At 41.3% G+C, this 23447-nt stretch overlaps 2 protein-coding genes across 12 annotated transcripts in view; one reads left to right on the top strand and one right to left on the bottom strand.

Moving 5' to 3' along the window:
• The window catches only part of ZNF300 (zinc finger protein 300), a 98781-nt gene that overhangs the window by 54214 nt on the left and 21120 nt on the right, over positions 1-23447 (bottom strand). For 3 of the 11 annotated variants that reach the window (XM_027081522.1, XM_027081526.1, XM_027081527.1), the window contains exon 1: positions 2780-2905. The exons of 3 other annotated variants lie outside the window; for them this stretch is intronic. The gene's annotated coding sequence lies outside the window, so the exon portion shown is untranslated. Of the gene's footprint in view, positions 1-2779; positions 2906-17944; positions 17964-23447 lie in introns of those variants that run through there. 5 more of the 11 variants (XM_027081519.1, XM_027081520.1, XM_027081518.1 and 2 more) reach the window with 4 other exon arrangements.
• Positions 3114-13803, top strand: LOC113606767 (zinc finger protein 569-like). Its single transcript, XM_027081395.1, has 5 exons — positions 3114-3261; positions 5314-5358; positions 6100-6253; positions 6518-6613; positions 11337-13803. Exons 1-5 carry the CDS (start codon positions 3253-3255, stop codon positions 12263-12265), a joined length of 1233 nt encoding a protein of 410 aa, XP_026937196.1. The 5' UTR covers positions 3114-3252; the 3' UTR covers positions 12266-13803.

Genomic DNA, 23447 nt, shown 5'->3' with positions numbered 1-23447 from the left:
AAAGCTGAAGAGTAGTTTTATGAGGGAGGGAAAAAGCCTGGTGGGATATGCAATAACCTCCCAGACCCAAGTCATAGAATGAAGAGGCCTACCCCCAGGGACTTCAGCCCCAAAGGTGAAACTGATGGCCCTCACCCAAGCCTTAGAGCTCAGGACAGGGAAGGCCTTAAATATTTACACAGATTCCTGGTATGCATATGCCACCCTACACAGACACAGGGCTATTTGAAGGGGAAGAGCTATGCTTACTGCAGAGAATAAACAGGTGGTACATGGCTTAAGCATACTGAAACTCTCAGAAGCAGTACAGATTCCAAAAAAGGTGGCAATGATTCATTGCTGGGGTCACCAAAAGGAGGATGCAGAGGATAATGGGAAACGACACGGTGGATGCAACTGCCAGAAAGGTGGCCCTAGAACCAGTAACTTGGCAACTACCCTTCGTACTTTGAAGGTCAGATCCATCCAATTATGCCCCAATCTACACAAAAGAAATATTAGACAAAACCCCAAAACGGGGCTTCAATAGGGATTTGGGGAGTCATGGGTGGCTAGTTAATGCCCCAAACTGTAGATTGCCAAGCCATCAGGGAGGACCATTAAGGATTTCACTATGGGAGGGAAGTCCTAGATAATTAGCTGGTTGAGATCATGGTGACCCCAAGCACGAAAAACGTAAACGTTGGGTAGTTGAGACCTGCCCCAATGGTACAATAAATAACCCCAACACCAGAGCCCCCAGAGGCCCCCAGATAAGACCCATTCAAACCAGAGGGACAGACCCTGGAGAACACTGGCAGATAGATTTCACTCTCACACTGAGAATATCGGACAATTTCAGATATAAGCATTCCCCACTAGAACTGAGCGGGCAGCTGAAGTGACTAAGGCATTACTAAAAGAAATAATCCCCAGGTTTGGGCTCCCAGGATCCCTACAAAATGATAATGATCCAGCATTTGTGTCTCAAGTGACGAAGGGAATAGTGAGTGCCCTGGGCATAAAATGGACCTTACACTCAGCCTGTCACGAAAACTGGAGTAAGATTCTTCTGACTGCTCTGCTCTACGTGTGGTTAGTCCCCGGTGGGGATAAGTTAAACTTAAATGCACCCGAACTCATGAATGGTAGATGCATTCCCCAAGCCCAAGAAGGGACACCTTAACCCCTTGGAATGAAACAACTCAAGCTCTCCACGTAGGAAAAACCATGAAAGCTCTCACAGAATATGGTAACCATGAGCGGCCTGCACACACTGACCTGGTCCTACATCCCTTCCAGCCAGGAGAGTGGGTGTACCTAAAAACATGGAAAACAGGCAGCCCAAGACATCAACTCACTCCTAAGTGGAACGGACCGCACTTAGTGATGCTAACCACCCATTCTGCCCTGAAGTTGCAGGGGATCACTCCGTGGGTACATCACACTCCAATGAAGAGGGCTCCTGAGCCCCAACCTCTGGAGAAATAACCCAAGACAACAGACACCATCCCCCACCCCCACCCCACCCCCGCTCCACACTGCTCTTGTGAACCTCTCTCCAACCTAAAACTCCTTTTTCAAAAAAAGGCAAAAGATAAGTAATTGTATATGCCAAGTAATAGGAATTTTAGGATAACTGGATTGCCCTAGATTATCTGTTGGCTGACGAGGGAGGGGGTCTGTGCAAGTCAATACAACATGTTGCTTTTACATCAGTGTAAGTGGCCTGATTAAAGAAAGTGTAGACAGGCTACTAGAAAAACCAACTTGGTTAACAGAAGCCAGCCAGCCTAATCTGGCCAAACAAATTTTGGAACAGGGTAAAACAAGCCCTCCCCAGCATCCTTGGCTTCTACGTTTCCTGGGCCCCTTAAGAACCATTGTCCTCTTGCTGATACATATTTGGGCCATGTAGTTTAAATTGTCTGGCGTCCTTTGTCTCCAGAAGATTAGAATCTATAAAACTTCAAATGGTGGTCGCTCAGGGATACGAAGTCAGGGCTGAGGCCAGTCAACAATCAAACACATCTCAAGGCGGCAGGGGAGAAGTTGTGCTCCTCCACCTGGGGTTATGACAACACTCAAACTCGGCAGGAAGCAGTTGCAGAAGACAGACCCTCGCCCCTCAGCACCCGTCAAGAATGAGGGGCAGGTCAAAAGAAAGAGGGGGGATTTGCCACAGAGCTCCCAGAGCAGAAGCGCCGTACGCTGTGCTAGACACCCCATCTTGGCCTGAAGTGAGCGGAAGCCTGCGCAGGACATTCAATTCAAGATGGCGGTGGCAGCAGCAGGTCGTGTGCAGACGCTGTACCCGGCACTTCAGTCTGAGGTGCGTGAGCAACACGCCTAACCCTCACCCAGGAGATCTCCACCCCGCCCGCCACTGACAAGAACCCTATAAAGTAGCCCCGCTAATGGTCCTTCCAGGAGAACATGTGCTCTAGAGCGCCAGTTTGCACCTCTCCATTCTTTGACCACAGAATAAAGCTTTCTTTTGCTTCTGAAGTAGACCCTTCTTGAGGCCCGACTCCAAACGGTCGGGAACACACCTTCTTAATATTGAACTCCCCTGAGGAGTAAATCTGTCTCCAAGCTTTTTCAAATTTTTCTCTTTAAATATTACCCAGACGAGTTAGCTATTGGTCATCATATTTGTGTAATCAATATAAATTTGTGTTTGTGTTCTTCGGAATTATCCCACTCAGTACTAACTTCAACCATTGTTAGCTTCAATTTGCAGGCATTTGAATAAAATCTGTAAGATGTATTTCCCATTTTGTCGTAACTTCATACTCACAGGCCCACAAAGAAAAGCCTTGGGTTCAAACTCAAATTCCAGAGTTAAGTCCTCAAATTTCTAGTGAAAGCCGATCCTGCCGGGACAGTTCTTGAAACGGGGTAGGTACGGACGCCTCCTGGCACAGTGCGCCTGTGCGTCATCCCCCAGTGGACCTTTCGCCGGGAAGGGGGTTGGGGACCGGGGCGGGAAACGCAGAGCTGGAATCAGGTGGAACGCGCCGGGGCCACACCTCACGCGCGCCTGGCCTCTCGCTGCGCGTGTGCGGCACCTCAGGGCGGGCGTTCTGGGAGATGTAGTTTGCAGTCGGAGGGAACACGCTCCAGCGAGCCCCGCGCGAGGCGGCTTCTTCTGCGCATGTGTGCGCTCCAAGTCCTCACGGTGGTGACCCCGCGCGGGGGTGAGGCCCAAGAGGTTAAGCCCTTCACCTGGCTGGCCTCGGTCGGGGCTGGAGGTGCGCCGTGCAGAGGAAGATGGCGCGGGTATGAGGCGGGTGGGGAGTAATAGAGCTCAGCCGGACTTCGGGGTAGAGGCGTGGACCGGCGTGTGTCAAAAGCTACAGTGACCCTTCCCAGCCCGAGTCCGTGAGCCCCGGGTGGGCGGGCTCCCGGGACTGCGTTCTTGCGGGTCGGGGATCGGGCGATGCAGGGGCTCTGCAGGTGTGGCGACCCGGAGCGCATCCACCAGTGGCCGGAGCGGATAAGTGTTTAATGCCCTTTAGGGTGTGGAAAGAGAACCACGCTTTACTGAAGGTCTGAATTGTTGCCGGTGGAATGCTGCCTGCTTTTCCAAAGGTGTCTAGCTTTAACCCCACAGCAACCCTGTAAGTCAGTTTTTCAAACTATGGGTTGAAACCCAGTACGGTCGTGAGTATGGGTGATGAAATCTGTTCAGTTAGTAAAGACTAGTATTTTTATTTGCCAGTGCTTTTTAAAAGTTGGGTTATAATTTACGTAGAATAATTTGCACGTAACTTACAGAGAATAAAAATGTAAAACTTGTTGTATACACCCATTTAACCACCACACCATCAAAATACAAAACATTTTAATCCCCCAGAAAGTTCTGAACCTTCCCAGTCAATCATTCCTCCCGTATGCTGAGAAACAACCAGTTTTCCACTTTCTACAGGTTAATTTTGCCTTTATAGAACATCATATAAATGGAATTCTATGGTATGTACTCTTGTATGTGAACATTTAAAAAAATAAAATACTGTAAAATATCACATATGTATCCCATGTAATAAGCATTGTTTTATGAAACTTACTATAGCTACATATGTATTTTTTTTCAATGACTATTTTTTTGAGCATCTATGAGCCAAACACTTTCCTGGTGCTGGCTATTGACTATTCAGACAAAAATCCCTGCCTTTACGAAATTTTAGTTTTAGTTAAGTAGAGACAGTCAATAAACAATAAGCATAATAAATCAGTAAATTATGTAGTATACTAGAAAGTGATGTGTTATACACAAAGAAAAAGTAGATCAGGGTAAGGGAAATGGGAGAAGGGTTAATTTTAAATTAGATAGACAGGGAGCCCTCCTTGGTATCTGACGAAAGTCTTGATGAAATAGTGGAAGTGGGTGCTGGCCAGAGGGAACGGCTAGCATGGACGTGAGTGCGCACACACACACACAAACACACACACACACACCTACATTAACATTAGGTTGTTTTGTAAAATATATTTGTTAGCTTAATTTAAAAAGGGGTGGGTGGGTAAAGTCACTGGTACAACACAGGTATTATTTCCAATTTTACTGAGGCTCAGGAAGGTGAAGTGACTTGCTCAAGGTCAAATAGACAGCAGGTAAATTCAAGCCCAGATATTTGTTTCCAACTCTCCTACTTTTTACAACATGTCTCCCAGCCTAAAACACAGCATTTGACTGAACTCTGCTCCTCCTCAGCTTAAACCACAGGGACCTGCACCTCAGTTCCCCTGGGGCAGATTCCAGACAGACTGTTGAATGAATCTCACCATGTGGACACTATATTTCCAAGTCTATAGATGTCTTTGCCTAGATCCTTGGTCCCACTGAGAACCCAATACTGGTGCATCCTACTTTCAAACTGTAGCCTATCTGTAGTCCTACAGCCCTGGTTGGAGTCCACAGAACGCATGACTAGAGGGTCAGAGAAGGGTGTACATCAACTACCACTTACATTTTGATAAATTTCTGACAACATCATTTTTGATGATTACAAATTTACTTGGGGGGGTATATATCTATTTGACTAACCAGTTCTTTAATTTGCTCCAACTTTAAGTTTGTTAAAAAGTGCTACAACAGATATCCTTGTAGCTAAATCTTAGTGCAAATCTGTGGTTTTCTCTCAATGAATTCTGGAGGACACCGGGGGAAATTCTCCCACAGTGGCTTCTTCAACCCAACTGTTGAGGCAGCTGTGTATGGGTTGTTATGGTCACCTGTGTCAGGGTTTATTACACCAGTGATTCTGGAATCTTCAAGTCATACCTGGTCTCACATGGCTCATTCTCTTAAACCTATCTCTGTCTTCATAGATCTCTGCCTTCACCCAAGGGTTACAGAAAATGACCAAGTCCCAGGTGAGTTAGTTTGTTTTGCTATACAGGACCAGTAGTACAGGATTGTAAAAATGACCACATGAGCTGAAATAGTTCAAAGCAATCTTAATAATCAATGAGATTTTCCCCATTGGTTATAATTATTCTGTGACCTTAAACTTTTTTTGTCAGAACATTGAATCCTCTCTTGGTTATACAAGTATAGGGAAATGAAAAATAATAAAAACAAATATTTAGTACACTGTAATTTGAAACATTGAGAAAGTGTTTTATTCTTCGTTAAAAAGCTTATCAAGAGCGGTTTGAACAGTGCCTTCTCATTGTATAACTTTTGACACTGAGTAAGCATTTTTTCTATGGCTTGACATATTGGCAAATTGGATCAGCTTCCAATATTTGATCCTTTGCATTTAGGAAAGTCAGTTCTGGACATGTAGTAGGTACTCAGTAAATATTTGTTTAATGACTTATTATTACATGAATGGCCTAATGGGTAATTATTTCACAAGTATAAAGTATTTCAAATATGAGTTTTGTGTCGTGCACAAAATAGAACATAAATCTAGACAAACAGGCATCAAAGCACAGTGCTGGGGAAACAGAATGAGACCAGTTTAGTGTAATATCCCCCCAAACGAAGTGGGACTAAATTTTGGGAAGCATTGTCAACTAATGAACATGGTTAGAAACAAGTTGCCATGCATTTTTTTCATTTTATGCGTCATAGATCATTTTAGTTGGAATAGAAATGTGTCGTTACAGAGACCAGTAACTTTCAAGGACGTGGCTGTGGATTTCACCCAGGAGGAGTGGCAGTATCTGGACCCTCCCCAGATGGATCTGTACTGGGATGTGATGCTGGAGAACTATATCAACCTCATCTCAGTGGGTGAGGACCGTTTCCCAGTGTTGATTGGTATGCACCTGGTTGACTGCTTTTCCCTTCTCAGTTGCTCCAAATTGCCAGCCCTCTGAGATACTTTTACTAGTGTGGCTCTGAGTCTCAGTTGATGACAACTGACAATCTTTGGGGAGACATGGCTACACGTTTGTTTAAAAAAACCTCTTTTTAAGGTACAAGTGAGCACCTTTATCAGGCAGTCCCTGATGAAGCTGAGAGTTCTAAGGACCTGAAGCCCAAGTAGCTAGGTCCAAATCCCTTATCATTTCTCATTGACAGGATATAAAACCACCAAGCCTGCTCTGATCTACAAATTGGAACAAGGAGAAGAACCATGGATGGTGGAGAGAGAAATCTCAAGTTGGAGATACCCAGGTGAGTCAGGTGAAGAGTTTTGTGGATGGAAGTGAATGAAATGAAGTTCACAGTTGGTTAATGAGGGCTGGCATCTTTGAGAAATATGCTTCAGATTCTCTTCTTAAAGGCCTCGGACCTTTGGAAATAACTTGGGACAGTTAACATAAGTTTCATATCTACCTGAACACCATTTCTGTGTACCACCTTCACATATTAATGTGGGTTTTTTTGCATGGCTGTTAGAGAGTTACAGTTTCTCCTTCAGGTGTATTCTGCCTGTGATCCCTATCAACTTCATTTAGGACCTTGAGAAGATATTTTTTTTAAATTGTGACAAAATATAGACAACATAAAATTTACCATTTTAACCATTTTAAAGTGTAGAGTTTAGTGGTATTAAGTATATTCACATTGTTGTGAGACCATTACCACCATCCATCTCTAGAACTCTTTCATCATCACAAACTGAAACCATTAAACAATAACTCTGTTCCACCTTCCCCTAGCCACTGGTACCCACTATTCTACTTTCTATAGCTACGAATTTGACTATTCTAGATACCTCATATAAGTGGAATCTTAGAATATTTGTCCTCTTGTGTCTGATTTATTTCACTTAGCATAATATCTCAAAGTTCATCTATATTGTAGCATGTGTCAGAGTGTCATTCCTTTTTATGGCTGAATAATATTCCATTGTTGTATATACCACATTTTATTTATCCATTCATCAACCAGTGAACATTTGAGTTGTTACATTTTAGTTGTTGTGAATATTCCTTCTATGAACATTGGTGTACAGATATCTGTTTGAGTCTCTGCTTTCAATTCTTTCAGGTACATACTCAGAAGGGAAATTGCTGGATCATGTGGTAATTCTCTATTTACATTTTTAAGGAATTCCCATGATATTTTCCACAGCTACTGCACAATTTTACATTACCACCACAATGCACAAGTGTTCCAATTTCTCCACATCCTCACCAACACTTGTTATTTTCTAGTTTTTTTAAATAAATAGTCATTCTATTTGGTATGAAGTGTATCTCATTATGGTTTTGATTTGCATTTCCCTAGTGATTAGTGATGTTGAGCATCTTTTCATGTGCTTATTGGCCATTTGTATATCTTCTTTGAAGAAGTGTCTATTCAAGTTCTTTGCCTATTTTATTTTATTTTAATGTATTTATTTTATTTTATTTTTGGCTGCACTGGGTCTTTGTTGCTGCACAAGTTTTCTTTAGTTGTGGTGAGCAGGGGCTACTCTTCCTTGTGGTGCATGGGCTTCTCATTGTGGTGGCTTCTCTTGTTGCGGAGCACAGGCTCTAGGCGCATGGGCTTTAGTAGTCATGGCTTGCGGGCTCTAGAGCGCAGGCTCAGTAGTTGTGGTACACGGGCTTAGTTGCTCCGTGGCATGTGGGATCTTCCCGGACCAGGGCTCGAACCCATGTCCCTGGCACTGGCAGGTGGATTCTTAACCACTGTGCCACCAGGGAAGCCCCCCTCTTTGCCTATTTATAACTGGGTTGTTTCTTTATATATTCTGGATATTAATCCTTTACAAAATATATGATTTGCAAGTATTTTCTCACATTCTGTGGGAATGTAAAATTGTGCAGTAGCTGTGGAAAATATCATGGGAATTCCTTAAAAATGTAAATAGAGAATAGAGAATTACCACATGATCCAGCAATTTCCCTTAATAGTGTCCTTTGACACACAAAAGGTTTCAATTTTGATGAAATCCAGGGGCTTCCCTGGTGGCGCAGTGGTTGAGAGTCTGCCTGCCAGTTTACCTATTTTTTCTTTTGTTGCCTATGCTTTTGGTGTTATATCCAAGAAATCATTGCCAAATCCAACTCCATGAGGCTTTTTTCTGTATTTTCATCTAAGTGTTTTATCTTTTTTTTTTTTTTTTTTTGGCCACTCTGTGGTCAAGTGGGAAATTAGTTCCCCAATCAGGGATCGAACCTGCACCCCCTGCAGTGGAAGTGCGGAGTCTTAACTACTGGACCACCAGGGAAGTCCCAAATAAGTGTTTTATCATTTTAGCTCTTTAAGTCTTTGCTCCATTTTCAGTTAATTTTTGTATATGACATAAGATAAGGATACAACTTCATTCTTTTGCATGTAGGTATCCAGTTTTCCTAGCACCATTTATTGAAAAGACTGTCCTTTCCCCATTGAATGATCTTGCTACTCTTGTAGAAAATCATTTAACCATATACATGAGGGTTTATTTCTGGGCTCTCTATTCTATTCCTTTGGTCTGTCTATCTGTCTTTATGTCATGACAACACTGTCTTGATCACTGTGGCTTTGTAGTATGTTTTAAAATCAGGAAGTGTTAGTTATCCAACTTTGTTCTTTTTTTGGAGTGTTTCACTACTCGGAGTCCCTTGAGATTCCATGTGAATTTTAAGATGGATTTTTCTATCTCTGCTAAAAAGTCACTGGAGTTGGACCTAGAGTTTTTGATCTTCATTTCTCTAGCATTCTAGCCTACCCACCATCACCCTTGCGTTGTCATAGTGTCTTTTTTTTTTTTTAACATTATATTAATTTCCCAGGGCTGCAATTTAAAAATTACCACAGGGCTTCCCTGGTGGCGCAGTGGTTGAGAGTCCGCCTGCCAATGCAGGGGACGCGGGTTCATGCCTCGGTCTGGGAAGATCCCACATGCCGCAGAGTGGCTGGGCTCATGAGCCATGGCCGCTGAGCCTGTGCATCCGGAGCCTGTGCTCTGCAACGGGAGAGGCCACAACAGTGAGAGGCCCACGTACAGCAAAAAAAAAAAAAAAAAACAAAAAAGAAAATTACCACAAACTAGGCTTAAAACAACAGAAATTAATTGTCTTACAGGTATGGAGGTCAGAAGTTCAAACTCAAGGAACTTCTGGCCTCATGGAGTTTGGGGCCCAACATGGTGGTACATGAAAGCACTCTGGTTCCCCAACCTGTGAACTTTCTGAACCCCCTCCTTTAGGGTTTTTATGGAGGCTCCATTACATAGGCACAATTGATTAAATCATTGGCCACTGGTGAGTACTTCAGCCTCCAGCCCTTCTCCCCTCTCTGGAAGTTGAGGCATGGAACTGAAAGTTCCAGTCCTCTAATCACATTGTTGGCTCCACTGGCAACCAGCCCCGATCCTAAGATGCTTCCCATAAGTCACTTATTAACATAACAAAAGACACCTTTATGACTCTCATCACTTAGGAAATTACAAGGGTTTTTGGAGCTCTGTGCCAGAAACAGGGACAAAGATGAAATATATATTTCTTATTATAAATCACAGTATCACTGGGATAAAAGATATATGTTGAAGCCTCTGGGGTTCCAGTGGTAGATATAGAATAGAAATTTACTCACTTTCTTTAAAGAGTGATGACTTACATGTTGGGAACTGGGCCAGGAAGCTCGGTAGGATTGTCAAATTCTGAGCCAAGGGGTGCCTTTATTGCTCTGGATATAGGTAGCATAAGTGTAACAGTAGTCAGGTACTGTCAGAAGTTTATAAAATATCAATAGATAAAAATGAAGATTGATAGGAATTTAGACACAGGGTGAGAAATCTACTGCTTAAGATTACATTAATAGAATCCAGACGCTTGGAAAACATGATATAAAGCAGAAAGTGGCAAGGACATAGTTGTCTGAGGATCAGTAATAATAAATATAATAATATATAACTAGTGAAACATTACATGCTAGGCAGTATTCTGAGTACTTAAAGCGATTGACTCGTTTAATCCTCACAAAATCCTGTAAGATAGGTGCTATTATTATCCTTTTTTATAGAAGGGGAAATTGAGGCCCAAAGAGATTAACTTGACTTGTGCCACACATCTAATTAGTGATGAAACTAAGATTGTAATCTGGATTCAGAGCCCACGTGCTTAATGACAATTCATTTTCCATCTGTGGTAGGTAGAGAGCAAGGTAGGGAGAACATTTAAAAGTCAGGATTGATTCACTATCTATGAACTATTATAGAATAATATGATACACTCAGTAATCAGAATTTAGCAGTGACTCTAATCCTGAAGCAAGCTTGGCTTATCCTATGGCATATTTTCCTCTTACTGGACATAGGAATTCCTGCGCCCTCACACCTATACAAGAATGAATTACCATTATACTGGCTACAAAATTGTTCCTGTTTACAAGTAGAATTGATGGTTTTATAAAATCAGTTTCATGCTGCTGGATGAATAGACAAGAGCTCAAAGACACTGGAAGCAAAGAGACAAGTGAAGATTAAACTACAGCAATCCAACAATGAGTTGATGAGACACTAGCTCAAATCTCTCTGTTCCTCATCCAGTCCTTCCTTTATTTCCTCTAATCACCATTTTACCCTAGTCACGTTTATTTCTCCTAAATGGGCTCTTCCCATTGACCCTGTAGCAGCTGTTCTTCTTTGTTCCTTTTTACTACTTCTTGGCATTATTTCCATTTTTCTCCCCAGTTTACAAAGTCTTGTTTGCATATAGTCAAATATATTTATGTTCATTGTCATATTATCTAGTTCTTTTACTACTACTACAGGCTTTTTAAAAGTTGTGGCTTTCCTGCTAAGCTCAGGGGTATAGATTCCATTTAGCCTTGGTATTTCTTTTAGATATGGATACTGGGTCTGCAAGTAAAGATTCAATCTCACAATAGGGCAAAAAGCTATGAGTCATAATACATTAGCAGAAATATTCACCAACATATAGTTTATTATGCTTCCTTCTAGAAGAAGTCTGGCAAGTTGATGACCACGTGGAGAGGCACCGAGAGAACCAAGGAACACTTTTCAGGCATGTTGCATTCATTGACCAGAAAACTGTGACGGAGGAAAAGCGTAACAATTGTAATGCACTTGAAAATAGATGTCATCTTAGCACAGCCTTTGTTTCTTCAAAACAAAGACTCCAAAGACATGACCCGTATGGTAGAAGTTTTAACTATTTAGACTTATTTAGTGGTAACAGAAGATATGCAAGAAAAAATGAATGTAGTGAATGTGGGAAAGCCTTCTTCCAGAAGTCAGACCTCATTATACATAAGAGAACTCATACAGGAGAAAAGCCCTTTGTATGTACTGAGTGTGGTAAAGGCTTCAGCAAGAAATCAAATCTCGTTATACATCTGAGAATCCATACTCTAGAGAAACCTTATGAGTGTACTGAATGTAGAAAAGCTTTCTCCCATAAGTCACACCTCATTGAACATCAGAGAATTCACACTGGGGAGAAACCCTATGAGTGTAATGAGTGTGGGAAAGCCTTTTTCCAAAAATCACACCTCAATATTCACCAGAGGACTCATACTGGAGAGAAACCCTATGTGTGTGATGAATGTGGGAGAGCCTTCAGCATGAAGTCACACCTCTTTGTACATTGGAGAATACACACAGGAGAGAAACCTTATGTGTGTACCAGGTGTGAGAGAGCTTTCAGTGAAGTGTCCTGCCTTATTAGACATAAGAAAATCCATACTGGGGAGAAACCTTATGAATGTAATGTGTGTAAAAAAGCCTTTTCTGAGAAGTCTGACCTCATTATACATCACAGAACTCACACAGAAGAAAAACCCTATGAATGCAATCAATGTGGGAAAGCCTTCAGACATAGCTCAGCCCTCTGTCGCCATAAGAGGACTCATAAAGAAAAAGTTTCTTAAAAGAGAAACTAATGTGGGAATATCTTCAACTAAAAATTACAGTGACAGAAAGCCTTCATTAGAAATCAAACCTTATTATGTATCAAGAAGTCTTAAGAAGAAGCCTATTAATTCAACAAATTTAGAAAAGTATATAGCTATGTTTCTGTAGAAATCATATTTCAGATGTGATGCCAAAGTATGTCTAGAAGATATTACAGAAAGTACACCTCCTTGTTAAAGGATACATGCTTACTGTGGACTACAAAGACTTTTGAAATATTAATAAGTGGGCTAGTCAAAACAAAATTAGAAAATCATATATGGACAGTCTGCAAAATATGAAAGCATTATATTCCAAACTGTTCTACATTACATTATGCACCACATAACGTAAATCATATAGGTATTGGAATTGCTTATGTGACGCTAACAATTACGAACATAAAATAAGCATTATATATGTAGAATGCCATTACCAATTATTTTCCACATTAAATAATACTATTTTTTCTTTTTTTAAATTTAAAATTTTTTTTTATTTTTTGGCTGTGCTGCACAGCTTGCAGGATCTTTGTTCCCCAACCAGAGATTGAACCCAGGCCATGGCAGTGAAAGTGCAGAGTCCTAACCATTGGACCACCAGGGAATTCCCTATTTTTTCTTTTAACAAAGTATGAATTGTAACAAAACATAGGGCATCCTAAATAAGAATTCTAAAGTATAAAATAAACTTTTTTCCTGTTGTTTGTTGGCATATATAAGACTCCTGCTACCTCTTGATCAGTGATAAGAGTATGTAAATGTATTGTTATTTACATAAAGTATATATGAGATAGATATCATATGAGAGTGAGCAAAAGAAAGTAGCCATGGCCTCTTACAACACTCACTACAATTTAAATAGTTGTTTTTGGTGACTAAATTACCCCCCCCCCCTTTTTTTTTTTTGCAGTATGTAGGCCTCTCACTGTCGTGGCCTCTCCTGTTGCGGAGCACAGGCTCCGGCCACGCAGGCCCAACTGCTCCGCGGCATGTGGGATCTGCCCGCCCCAGCTCCATGTTACAGGAGCTCAATTGTAGTCAGCTCCAACTGAGAAGACTTGGGCTCCCGTTCCCAGCCTAGCTGTTTCTTATACAGTAGCTCTACCCAAGACAAGGTAGGCCAAGAATACTGGGGCCCTGATCCACCCCCCTCCAGGCTTTATGTTTGTAGGGCAAATGTTCCACGCCAGGGGGTGATGGGGGACCGAAAGCTGAAAGGACAGCAGGCTATTTTCCAAACTCCCATTTATAGAGCAGAGGTTCCATACGGGGAGGAGTAAATCAAAAAGACCTCGGGCTTCCATTTCTCCTCCCAAATCCCACTTGCAGGGAGGAGTTTCCATGCCAAGAGGAGAAACCGAGAAGCTTCCTCAGCTCCAATGCAATAGTGTAGACATCTGTCCAGGCAAGAGGAAGGACTGGAAGCTCCAGAGCTCCACAGAGGGACCTGACTTTATTTAGTACACAGTGTGAAGGAATGCTTGACTTCAGACATTGTTGAAAACAGAGATCTTAGTGGCAAGCAATTAGAATTCTATTCCATAAAATAAGTAGCAACAAATGAAATAGCAGGCCACCCGAAAGTTTAACAGAGGGAACCAGAGAAATAGCTTAAAAAGTGCCCTGGAAGATCACAGTTATCCCTGTCTGGAAGGCTGTGCACACATCTAGGTTTCACACTCAGAACCAACCGGAGCAGGCACTTGAAAGGTATAGTCACTAACTGAACATAGGCCAGACTTGAAAGAATTCTCTAAGTCACACACAGATCCATTAGCAGAGAGTGGAAGCTTTACTGGCTCAAGGAACTTAGGGACACCTCTGACCAATCACTGGCTGAACATTACAATAATTTGGGCCCAGGGGTGACTTCTTGGAAGCCAGGCTTGGGGTGGGAGATGGGGGAACTGAGCAGTAACATCAGAGATTATACACGGTGGAGGAAAATAGATGTCACAAGATTAGTCCAGGCAAGGTACTTTAAAAAACTAACAAAATAAAACAGCAAATTCACAAGCCCTGAAGGGGATGTATCAGAACCCAAAGTTCCTACAATATAGTATCTCAAAAACTATGAGAGATGCAAAGAAACAGAATAGTATATCCCTTGTACAGGAAAAACAGTGGCAATAGAAACTACCTTTGAGGAGGCCCAAATGTTAAACTTTTAAGGCAAAAACTCCCAAAAAAGCTATTATAAATATGTTCAAAAGCTAAAGGAAACTATGTTCATGAAAGTAGCTCATGAATAGAGAATGTCAATAGATAAAATTATTTGAAAGAACCAAACGAATTCTGGAGTTGAGAAGTACAATACCTGAAATAAAGATTCACTGTAGGGGATCAACAGTAGATTTAAGTTGGCAGAAGAATGAGTGGATTTGAAAATAGATCATTAGAGATGATACGATCTGAGAACAGAGAGAAAAAAAGAATGAAGTAAAATGAACTGAGCAGACTTCTGGTTTCTTATCTGACAGAAAAATCTTAGAATTTGTCACCATCATCTTCACAACCAGAAAAAAAAAATCTGAACAAGTTGGAAATCAACAGTTCTTCTCACTTCCTATAGAGAATTTAGGTTACAGGACAAACTCCTTCCCTGAAAACTAGAGAAAATGGAAGATACTGAGAGGTTACTAGGAACAAGCTCACCAGAGGAGCCAGTATAGATAGGAACACTTAGATTGTAATTGATGAATGGCTGGAAACTCAGTGTGAAGTAGACTGAGAGTTAAAAACTCTGAGGGTTCAGTCTTAGGGGGACCTCCACACTTTCATGAGTCATCTCCAGGAACCCCCCCCACCAAGTTCTTCAGGTAACAATCAGAAAAAAGTTCCTTCCTGCCTCTGACAGAGGGAGCAAAAATGTAACCATTTTGAAATAAACCCAGAGGATTCTGTTCTTTTTAAGATAGGACTTGCATCCAAAGAAACTGTTTTCACTAGAGCCTAAGGGAAGAACTATTTTTAAGAAGGGGCTTGCATCAAAAGAAACTATTTTAACTTGAGGGAAGGAAAATATTCCACTCCGCCCCTCTCTAGTCTTTGACATGGAGGAAAAGAAATATCCAACACGGGCCCCCTTTAACCTTCATGTCTCACCTGGGGGGTAGGAGAAGCTAAGAACACTTGTAAAAGTCACAGCCTCAAATCACAGCCTCACTAAAAGACTGGCGCCTAATTATAGGATTATAGAATGCTATCCTCCCTCCACATCTTACCATCACATCAGTCAACCTGTATAATAACAGTGGGTTACAGCTAAAATAACTGCAAAGCTCAGATGCTATTTGAGCAGAAGTGTTTAGAGAAAACTAAAGATAACACAGGAGACAAAAATAAGGACACTGGAGGAAATTTTACCTCTCACATCTACAGCTACAGCAAACAAAAAACTCGGCCAAACTGCTAGCCAGGTAAACATAAAATTGGTGTTGGAGAATTAGTGTAGAAAAAACCTGCACATCTGGCATCAGGAGTCGTGTCAGAAAAAAGATACCAGACCCTTCAAAAGTTTAAGGAGAAATGCTCTCTCAAATAAAATTTGAGGTGCCAGTAGACCTGTCTTGCAAGAAAGGTTAAAATATCTTCCCAGAAAGAAGGAAAATGATATAGGTCAGAAACTCAAGATCTCGGGACTTCCCTGGTAGCACAGTGGTTAAGAATCCACCTGCCAATGCAGGGGACACGGGTCCGATCCCTGGTCCAGGAAGATCCCACATGCCGCAGAGCAACTAAGCCCGTGCGCCACAACTACTGAGCCTGCACCCTAGAGCCCATGAACCACAACTTCTGAAGCCCGTGTGCCTAGAGCCCTTGCTCTGCAACAAGAGAAGCCACGGCAATGAGAAACACGGGCACCGCAACAAAGAGTAGCCCCAGCTCGCCACAACTAGAGAAAGCCGGCACGCAGCAATGATGACCCAAGGCAGCCAAAAATAAATATAGAAAAGAAAAGAAAAGAAAAGAAACTCAAGAGCTCCATAAGGGAAGGAAGAGTGTTGGAGAAGGAATAAATTAAGGCAAAATACAATTTTTTATTTTCCTTAGTCTTAATTGATCTAAATAATAAGTTTGTTCAAAATAATGGCAGTATATTGGTTGATTACAGCCTATGGGTAAGTGAAAGGAATGACAGCAATGTCATAGGGATGGGAGGGAGGAATTATCTTTTAATCTGTGTCTTTATATTTAAGTGAGTTTCTTGTAGGCAACATGCATTGCTTGCTGGTGGGAATGTAAAATGATGCAGCCACTTTGGAAAACACTCTGCAAGTTCCTCAAATGACCAACCATAGAGTTACCATAGCACCCAACAACTCCACTCCTATGTATATACCCAAGAGGAAAGAAAACATATGTTCATGTAAAACCTTGTACACAAATGCTCAAAGCACTACTCTTCACAATAACTAAAAGGTATAAACCACCTAAATGTCCACCAGCTGATGAATGAATAGCAAAATGTGGTATATCTATGTAATGGAATATTATTCGGCCATAAAACAGAATGAAATACACAACACAACATAGATGACGCTTGAAAACATGCTAAGTAAATGAAGCCAGTCACAAAAGACTATGTATCACATGATTCAATTTATATGAACTGTCCAGTATAGACAATTCTGCAGAGACAAAGAGTAGACTAGTGGTTGCTTAGGGTTGGAGGAGGAGATGAGGAAATAAGGGGATTATGGCTAAAGGATATCAAATGTCTTTCTGAGGTGATGAAAATGTTCTGATGTTGACTGTGGAGATTGCTGCACATGTCTGTAAATATACCGAAACCATTGAATTTTATACTCTAAATGGGTGAATTGTGTGGTGTGTGAACTATATCTCCATAAATCTGTTTTTAAAGATTGAAGTGTTGGGCCTATAACATATAGAGGTATAATATATTTTACAGTGCAAAGGAAGGGAGAAAGAAAGAAGTTCTAGGGGAGTAAGGATGTGACAACAGGTGGTAACTTGAAACCACAGGAAGAACTGAAGTGTACCAGAAATGATAAATGTTTGGGGTTTTTTTTAAGTTTATTTGTGTGCATCCTTTCTTCTCTTGGTTTCTTCAAAAAACATAAAATTAGGGACTTCCCTGGTGGTCCAGTGGTTAAGACTCGGCACTTCCACTATGCCGGGGGCATGGGTTCGATTCCTGGTCGGAGAACTAAGATCCCACGTGCCCCGTGGTGCAGCCAAAAGGACATAAAATTATATAAAGCAACAATTATAACACTGTACTGTTGGGTTTTAACATACATAGACAAAATATATATTAAATAGTAGCACAAAAGTGGGCAGAGTGGAGCAAATTTTCTGTATATCACTGGAATTAAGTTAGTATTAATCTGAAGGAAATTATGATAGAGAGAGATTGTCTAAATCCTAGAGCAACAAATAACAAATAGTTTAAAAATCAATAGATACTCAGCCCTCAGAAATGGAGAGCCTAACTTCTCAGTCCTTACATGTATGCTATGCCTAGCGATTTCCAAAGTGAATAGTATGGAAAGAAATGGGGAAATAGTAACTTTACAGTGGAGAAACATGGACCAACACTACCTTAGACAGATGACCAATGTCAATATCAACACTGATAAGTCATGTTGATAGCATGGACCCTTGATATATGATGAAATGGTGCTTTACCTCTGTGATCTTCCTCCCTTTGCAGTCTAAGCATGAGAAAAACATCAAGAAAATCTCAACAGGGGGACATTCCACAAAATCCCTGACCAGTACTTCTCAAAACTGTTGAGGTGGGGCTTCCCTGGTGGCGCAGTGGTTGAGAGTCCGCCTGCCGATGCAGGGGACACGGGTTCGTGCCCCGGTCCGGGAAGATCCCACATGCCGCGGAGCGGCTGGTCCCGTGAGCCATGGCCGCTGAGCCTGCGCGTCTGGAGCCTGTGCTCTGCAACGGGAGAGGCCACGACAGTGAGAGGCCCACATACCGCAAAAAAAAAAAAAAAAAAACTGTTGAGGTTATGAAAACAAGGAAAGTCAGAGAAACTGCTTCAGCCAAGAGGAGCCTAAGGAGACATGATGGCTAAATATAATGTAGTATCCTAGGTGGAATCCTGGAACAGAAAAAGGACATCAGATAAAAACTAAAGAAATCTGAATAAAGTGCGGACTTTAGTTAATAATGATGTATCACCATTGGTTCACTTATTGTAACAAATATACCCTAGTAATGTAATATGTTAATAGTAGAGAAACTACTTAAAATAATGGGATCAATGGTATATAAAGTCTTGACTTTAGATCTACATGCTAGAGAATCCACAAATGGAGTCACTCTCTAGAAGTTGCAAAGACAGCCCTGTAGAGTGGAACAAAAGAGGCAGGGTAGAAGGGTGCTGGGCCCCTTCCTTTTTCCTTTAACAGAAATTACTTGAGAAGCATCCTGACACCTCCCCATACACAGGACATGATGGAAAAAGAGAGTTGGCAGGATTGGGGAGACCTAAGTGTATGAAGATTAAAGCATGATACACCTGTAGAAGATGGTATGAAGAACGGCATGAAGTCATTGGGGGGTCGATGTGTCTAGGTGAACACATGAGCAGGAAAGGTTTTCTGTGATATATTTCTGTTAGGTTAGAAGATGGAATGCACATGTGAAGGGGGAGGCAGGGGAAGCATGTGGGGGCGGGAGTGCATGAGTCTGGGATTAGAGTGATTTTAGAAATAATTTGAAGCCTGGGTCTTACCCTCTGTTCACCTGATAGAACAGAAAAATCCCTTGGGGTAGGACAAACCTTGATGAAAGACCCAGACCTCCATCTCTTTCTCCCCCGAGTGACCAGTTTTCCTTCTGGCCCTGGTCTGCTGCAGGGCAGAAATCTGCTGAGTCTTCTCCCCTCCCAGGGAGTTATACCATCATGCAGCCTTGCCTCTTGGAAAGAGTCACCATCTTGTATTCTACTATGTGTCCCATATATTCTAATATGGATAAGGCCATATTGACCACTCCATTCATACTTGCATCTCTCCCCACAAAGGCATCTGACTCTAGTGGCTAATAGACTATTTCTCTTTCTAAAAAAAAAACTTACCCAGGGTACTTTATTCAGGTCCTTTCTTCTCACTGGAATTTGCCTGCCTTATGGAACACAAAGATGGTTTTTGTGGTCTTCTCCTTATAAAGTAGGTCACATAGACCTACAGGTGGGCTGTATTCACTTTCTCTAAGAAGATGTCACTTGGCTTGGGAATACCAACCAACCATGTCTGAAATTCCAGGTACAAGAGAGCCCAGAGAACTGGGTGAGGCTGCCTATAACTGCCTTGACAACTAAACCACCGATGGATTAGAATTTTTTAAATCACAGCACCGTGGAAACAGAATCACAGAATTTTGGATCTGGTTGACAAAAATCTCACATAATCCAACACCTTAACAACAATGAAAAATCCTTATTTACTGATTGGAAGAAGTTTTTGCCCGTGGAAATTGTTTGTTTGTCTGAACTTGAATACACAGGACAGGAACAGAAATATCTTTTTGGTTGCTTGATGAAAAAAATAAAATAATCTTGAAACCCTGACAAACAGAAGCTATGCGGGAAAAGGAAAATTATTTGATCATAAGAGTCAAAAGCATTTACTCTATCAGGGTTTGAAGGTGCTGAAAGTGGAAAATTGAAGGTGAATGAGGTGGGGTGAGGAGATCAAGACAGCTACTTCCTTCGTCTCTTCCCTTGAAATTTCTTCATAATTAAGACTTTCATTCATCTACCTTTGGATTTAACATATAAGGTATGAACTTTATTTTAACATGGAGGTGTGAATACCGCTACTTCTGAAATCAAGTTATAATCCCAGTCTAGTGGCAGCTTGCCTGGTGTGTCTCATGACCTTCCATAGACAATGGATACTTAAATATGACACCAAAAGCACAAGCAACAAAGTGAAAAAGTAAATAAATCGGATATTATCAAAATTTTAAAATTTTGTGCTTCAAAGGATACCATCATGTAAGTGAATAGATACGGAAGAAAAGAATGGGAGAAAAAATTTTGCAAATTATATATATGATAAGGGACTTGTATCTAGAGTATATAAAGAACTCCCACTGAAAAGAAAAATAACCCAATTTAAAAACAGATATAGAATCTGAATAGACATTTTTCCAAAGAAGATATACAAATGACCAATAAGCACATGAAAAGATGCTGAACATCACTAGCCATCGGGGGGAAATGCAAATCAAAACCACAGTGAGGTACAATCTCATATCCACGAAGATGGCTATAGTTGAAAAGATGGACAACAGTAACTGTTGGAAAGGATGTATAGATATTAGAACCCTCATACACTACATTGCTGATAAAAAGGTAAAATAGTGCAGCTGCTTTGGAAAAGTCTGAAAGTTCCTCAAAAGATTAATTCACTTCTAGATATATATCCAAGAAAAATGGAAACATATATCCACACAAAAACTTGTACACAAAATATTTATAGCAACATTATTCATAATACCCAAGAAGTGAAAGAACTTAACTGTCCATAAACTTATGAATAGATAAATAAAATATGGCATATCCCTCCAACGGAATATTATTTGGCTATGAAAAGAAGTAAAGCACTAATGCATACCACACTATGGATGAACCTTGAAAAATTATGCTAAGTGAAACAAACGAGTCACAAGGACCGCCTGTTGCAATATTCCACTTACGTGAAATGTCTAAATTAGGCAAATCCAGAGTCCAAGTATATTGGTGGTTGCCTATGGCTGGGGGGGCTGGGGAGGTATGGAGAGTGACTGATAATGGATCCAGAGTTTCTTTTGGGGGTGATGAAAATATTCTAAAATTGATCATGGTGATGGTCACACCACAATACACTAAAATATACTAAATATGCATACTAAAACCATTGAAATGTACACTTTAAATAGGTGAATTTTATGTATGTGAATTAAATCTCAATAAAGCTGTTATATAAAAAGGAAACCAAGATCTGAGTGCTGGGTGTGCTTGTTGGTATTGTAGTGTCACAGCTTCTAGGCCCTCCCAGCTGAGAGAGCAAGATACATACGTGTTTATACTAACCCATGGATATACACATACCTATAAATATCTGTATATGTACCCATCTCTACCTTCATTAAGCTAAACATGATTTCATACTGATGTCTCCAACTCTAATCCAATATCACATAGATCTTTCTAGCCTTCCCCACTAGCTTAACTGTAACCTCTCACTCCTGGGTCGCACCATCTGCCATCCATTTATTTAATTGTTCAGTTCCAGTATGCATGTGTAGTAGTTCCAGGATTATTAACCTGAACCCCTGTGGAAAACAACTTTAGCAACCAGAGTACAGTACTTATGTGTAGTTTACTTGCCTTTGGTCTTACTTCTCCACTCATATCCCGAGTTTATTATTTTCCCATCACCCCCTACGGTGAAGTTATTTCATACAGAGATTCTTTTATCAAAGTTTAAATTCCATCATGAGATCCCCCTACTGCCTAAATTTTTTTTAAATTATTTATTCATTCATTCATTCATGGCTGTGTTGGGTCTTCATTGCCACACGCAGGCTTTCTCTAGTTGCGGTGAGCGGGGTCTAGTCTTCGTTGCAGTGCGCGGGCTTCTCCTTGCTGTGGCTTCTCTTGTCGCAGAGCATGGGCTCTAGGTGCGCGGCCTTCAGTAGTTGTGGCGCACGGGCTTCGTTGCTCCGCGGCATGTGGGATCTTCCCAGACCGGGGCTCGAACCCGTGTCCCCTTCCTTGGCAGGTGGATTCTTAACCACTGTGCCACCAGGGAAGTCCCTGCCTAAATTATTTTTAAAAATTGATTACATAAGGTTCAATTCTTATGCTGCTAAGTTCTATGGGTTTGGCAATTTCATAGTGTCATGTACATCCATTATTATAGTATCATACAGAATAGTTTCACACCCTAAAAATCATCTGTACGTCACCTATTCAACTCTCTCCTCCTCTTTCAACATCCCTGAAAACCACTGATGTTTTTACTGTCCATATAGTTTTTCCTTTTCCATTATGTCATATAAATGGGATCATATAGCATATTGCCTTTTCAGATTGGCTTCTTTCATCTAGCAATATACATTTAAGAGTCATCCATGTTTTTGTGTGGCTTGATAGCTCATTTCTTTTTGTCGCTGAATAATACTCCATTATATGGATGTGCCAGTTATTTTTTTTTAACTTTAAAAAAAAATTTATTTTTCTGTGCCGGGTCTTAGTTGTGGCACACGGGATCTTCATTGCCATGTGTGGGATCTTTAGTTGCAACATGTGGGATCTTTAGTTGCAGTATGCGGGCCCTTAGTTGCAGCATGCAGGATCTAGTTCCCTGACCAGGGATGGAACCCAGGCCCCCTTCATTGGGAGCGCGAAGTCTTAACTGCTTGACCACCAAGGAAATCCCCAGGTGTGTTTTGTTTGTTTGTTTTTTGCTTATTTTTGGGTGCGTTGGGTCTTCCTTGCTGCGCGCGGGCTTTCTCTAGTTGCAGGGGTGTGCTACTCTTTGTTGCCGTGTGTGGGCTTCTCATTGCGGTGGATTCTCTTGTTGCGGAGCACGGGCTCTAGGTGCATGGGCTTCAGTAGTTGTGGCTCACAGGCTCTAGAGCACAGGCTCAGTAGTTGTGGCGCACGGGCTTAGTTGCTCCTTGGCATGTGGGATCTTCCCGGACCAGGGATCGAACCTATGTCCCCTGCATTGGCAGGCGGATTCTCAACCACTGCGCCACCAGGGAAGTCCCCCAGTTATTTTTAATAGACTTGATTCTTTTGAGTAATTTCAGGTTCACAGCAAAATTGAGAAGAAAGTACAGTTCCGCTACACAGGCACAGCCTCCACCACTATTAATATCCTACCAGAGTGGTACATTTGTTATAATTGATGAACCTACACGAACATATCATAATCACTCAAAGTCCATAGTTTCTATTATGGTTTACTCCTGATGCTATATATTCTGTGGGTTTTTACAAATGTATAATGACATGTATCCACCATTATGGTATCATACAGAATAGTTTCACTGCCCTAAAAAATCCTCAGTACTCTGCCAATACATCCCTCCCTCCCCCTAACCCCTGGCAACCACTGATCTTTTTTAAATGTCTCCATAGTTTTACCTTTTCCAGAATGTCATATAGTTGGAATC

Source organism: Aethalodelphis obliquidens, unplaced genomic scaffold, assembly GCF_003676395.1.
Source record: "Aethalodelphis obliquidens isolate GAN/ISIS:26980383/991018 unplaced genomic scaffold, ASM367639v1 scaffold45, whole genome shotgun sequence".
Taxonomy (NCBI): domain Eukaryota; kingdom Metazoa; phylum Chordata; class Mammalia; order Artiodactyla; family Delphinidae; genus Aethalodelphis; species Aethalodelphis obliquidens.
The sequence above is the reverse complement of the archived record's forward strand: the minus strand, read 5'-3'. Positions and strand labels throughout refer to the sequence as shown.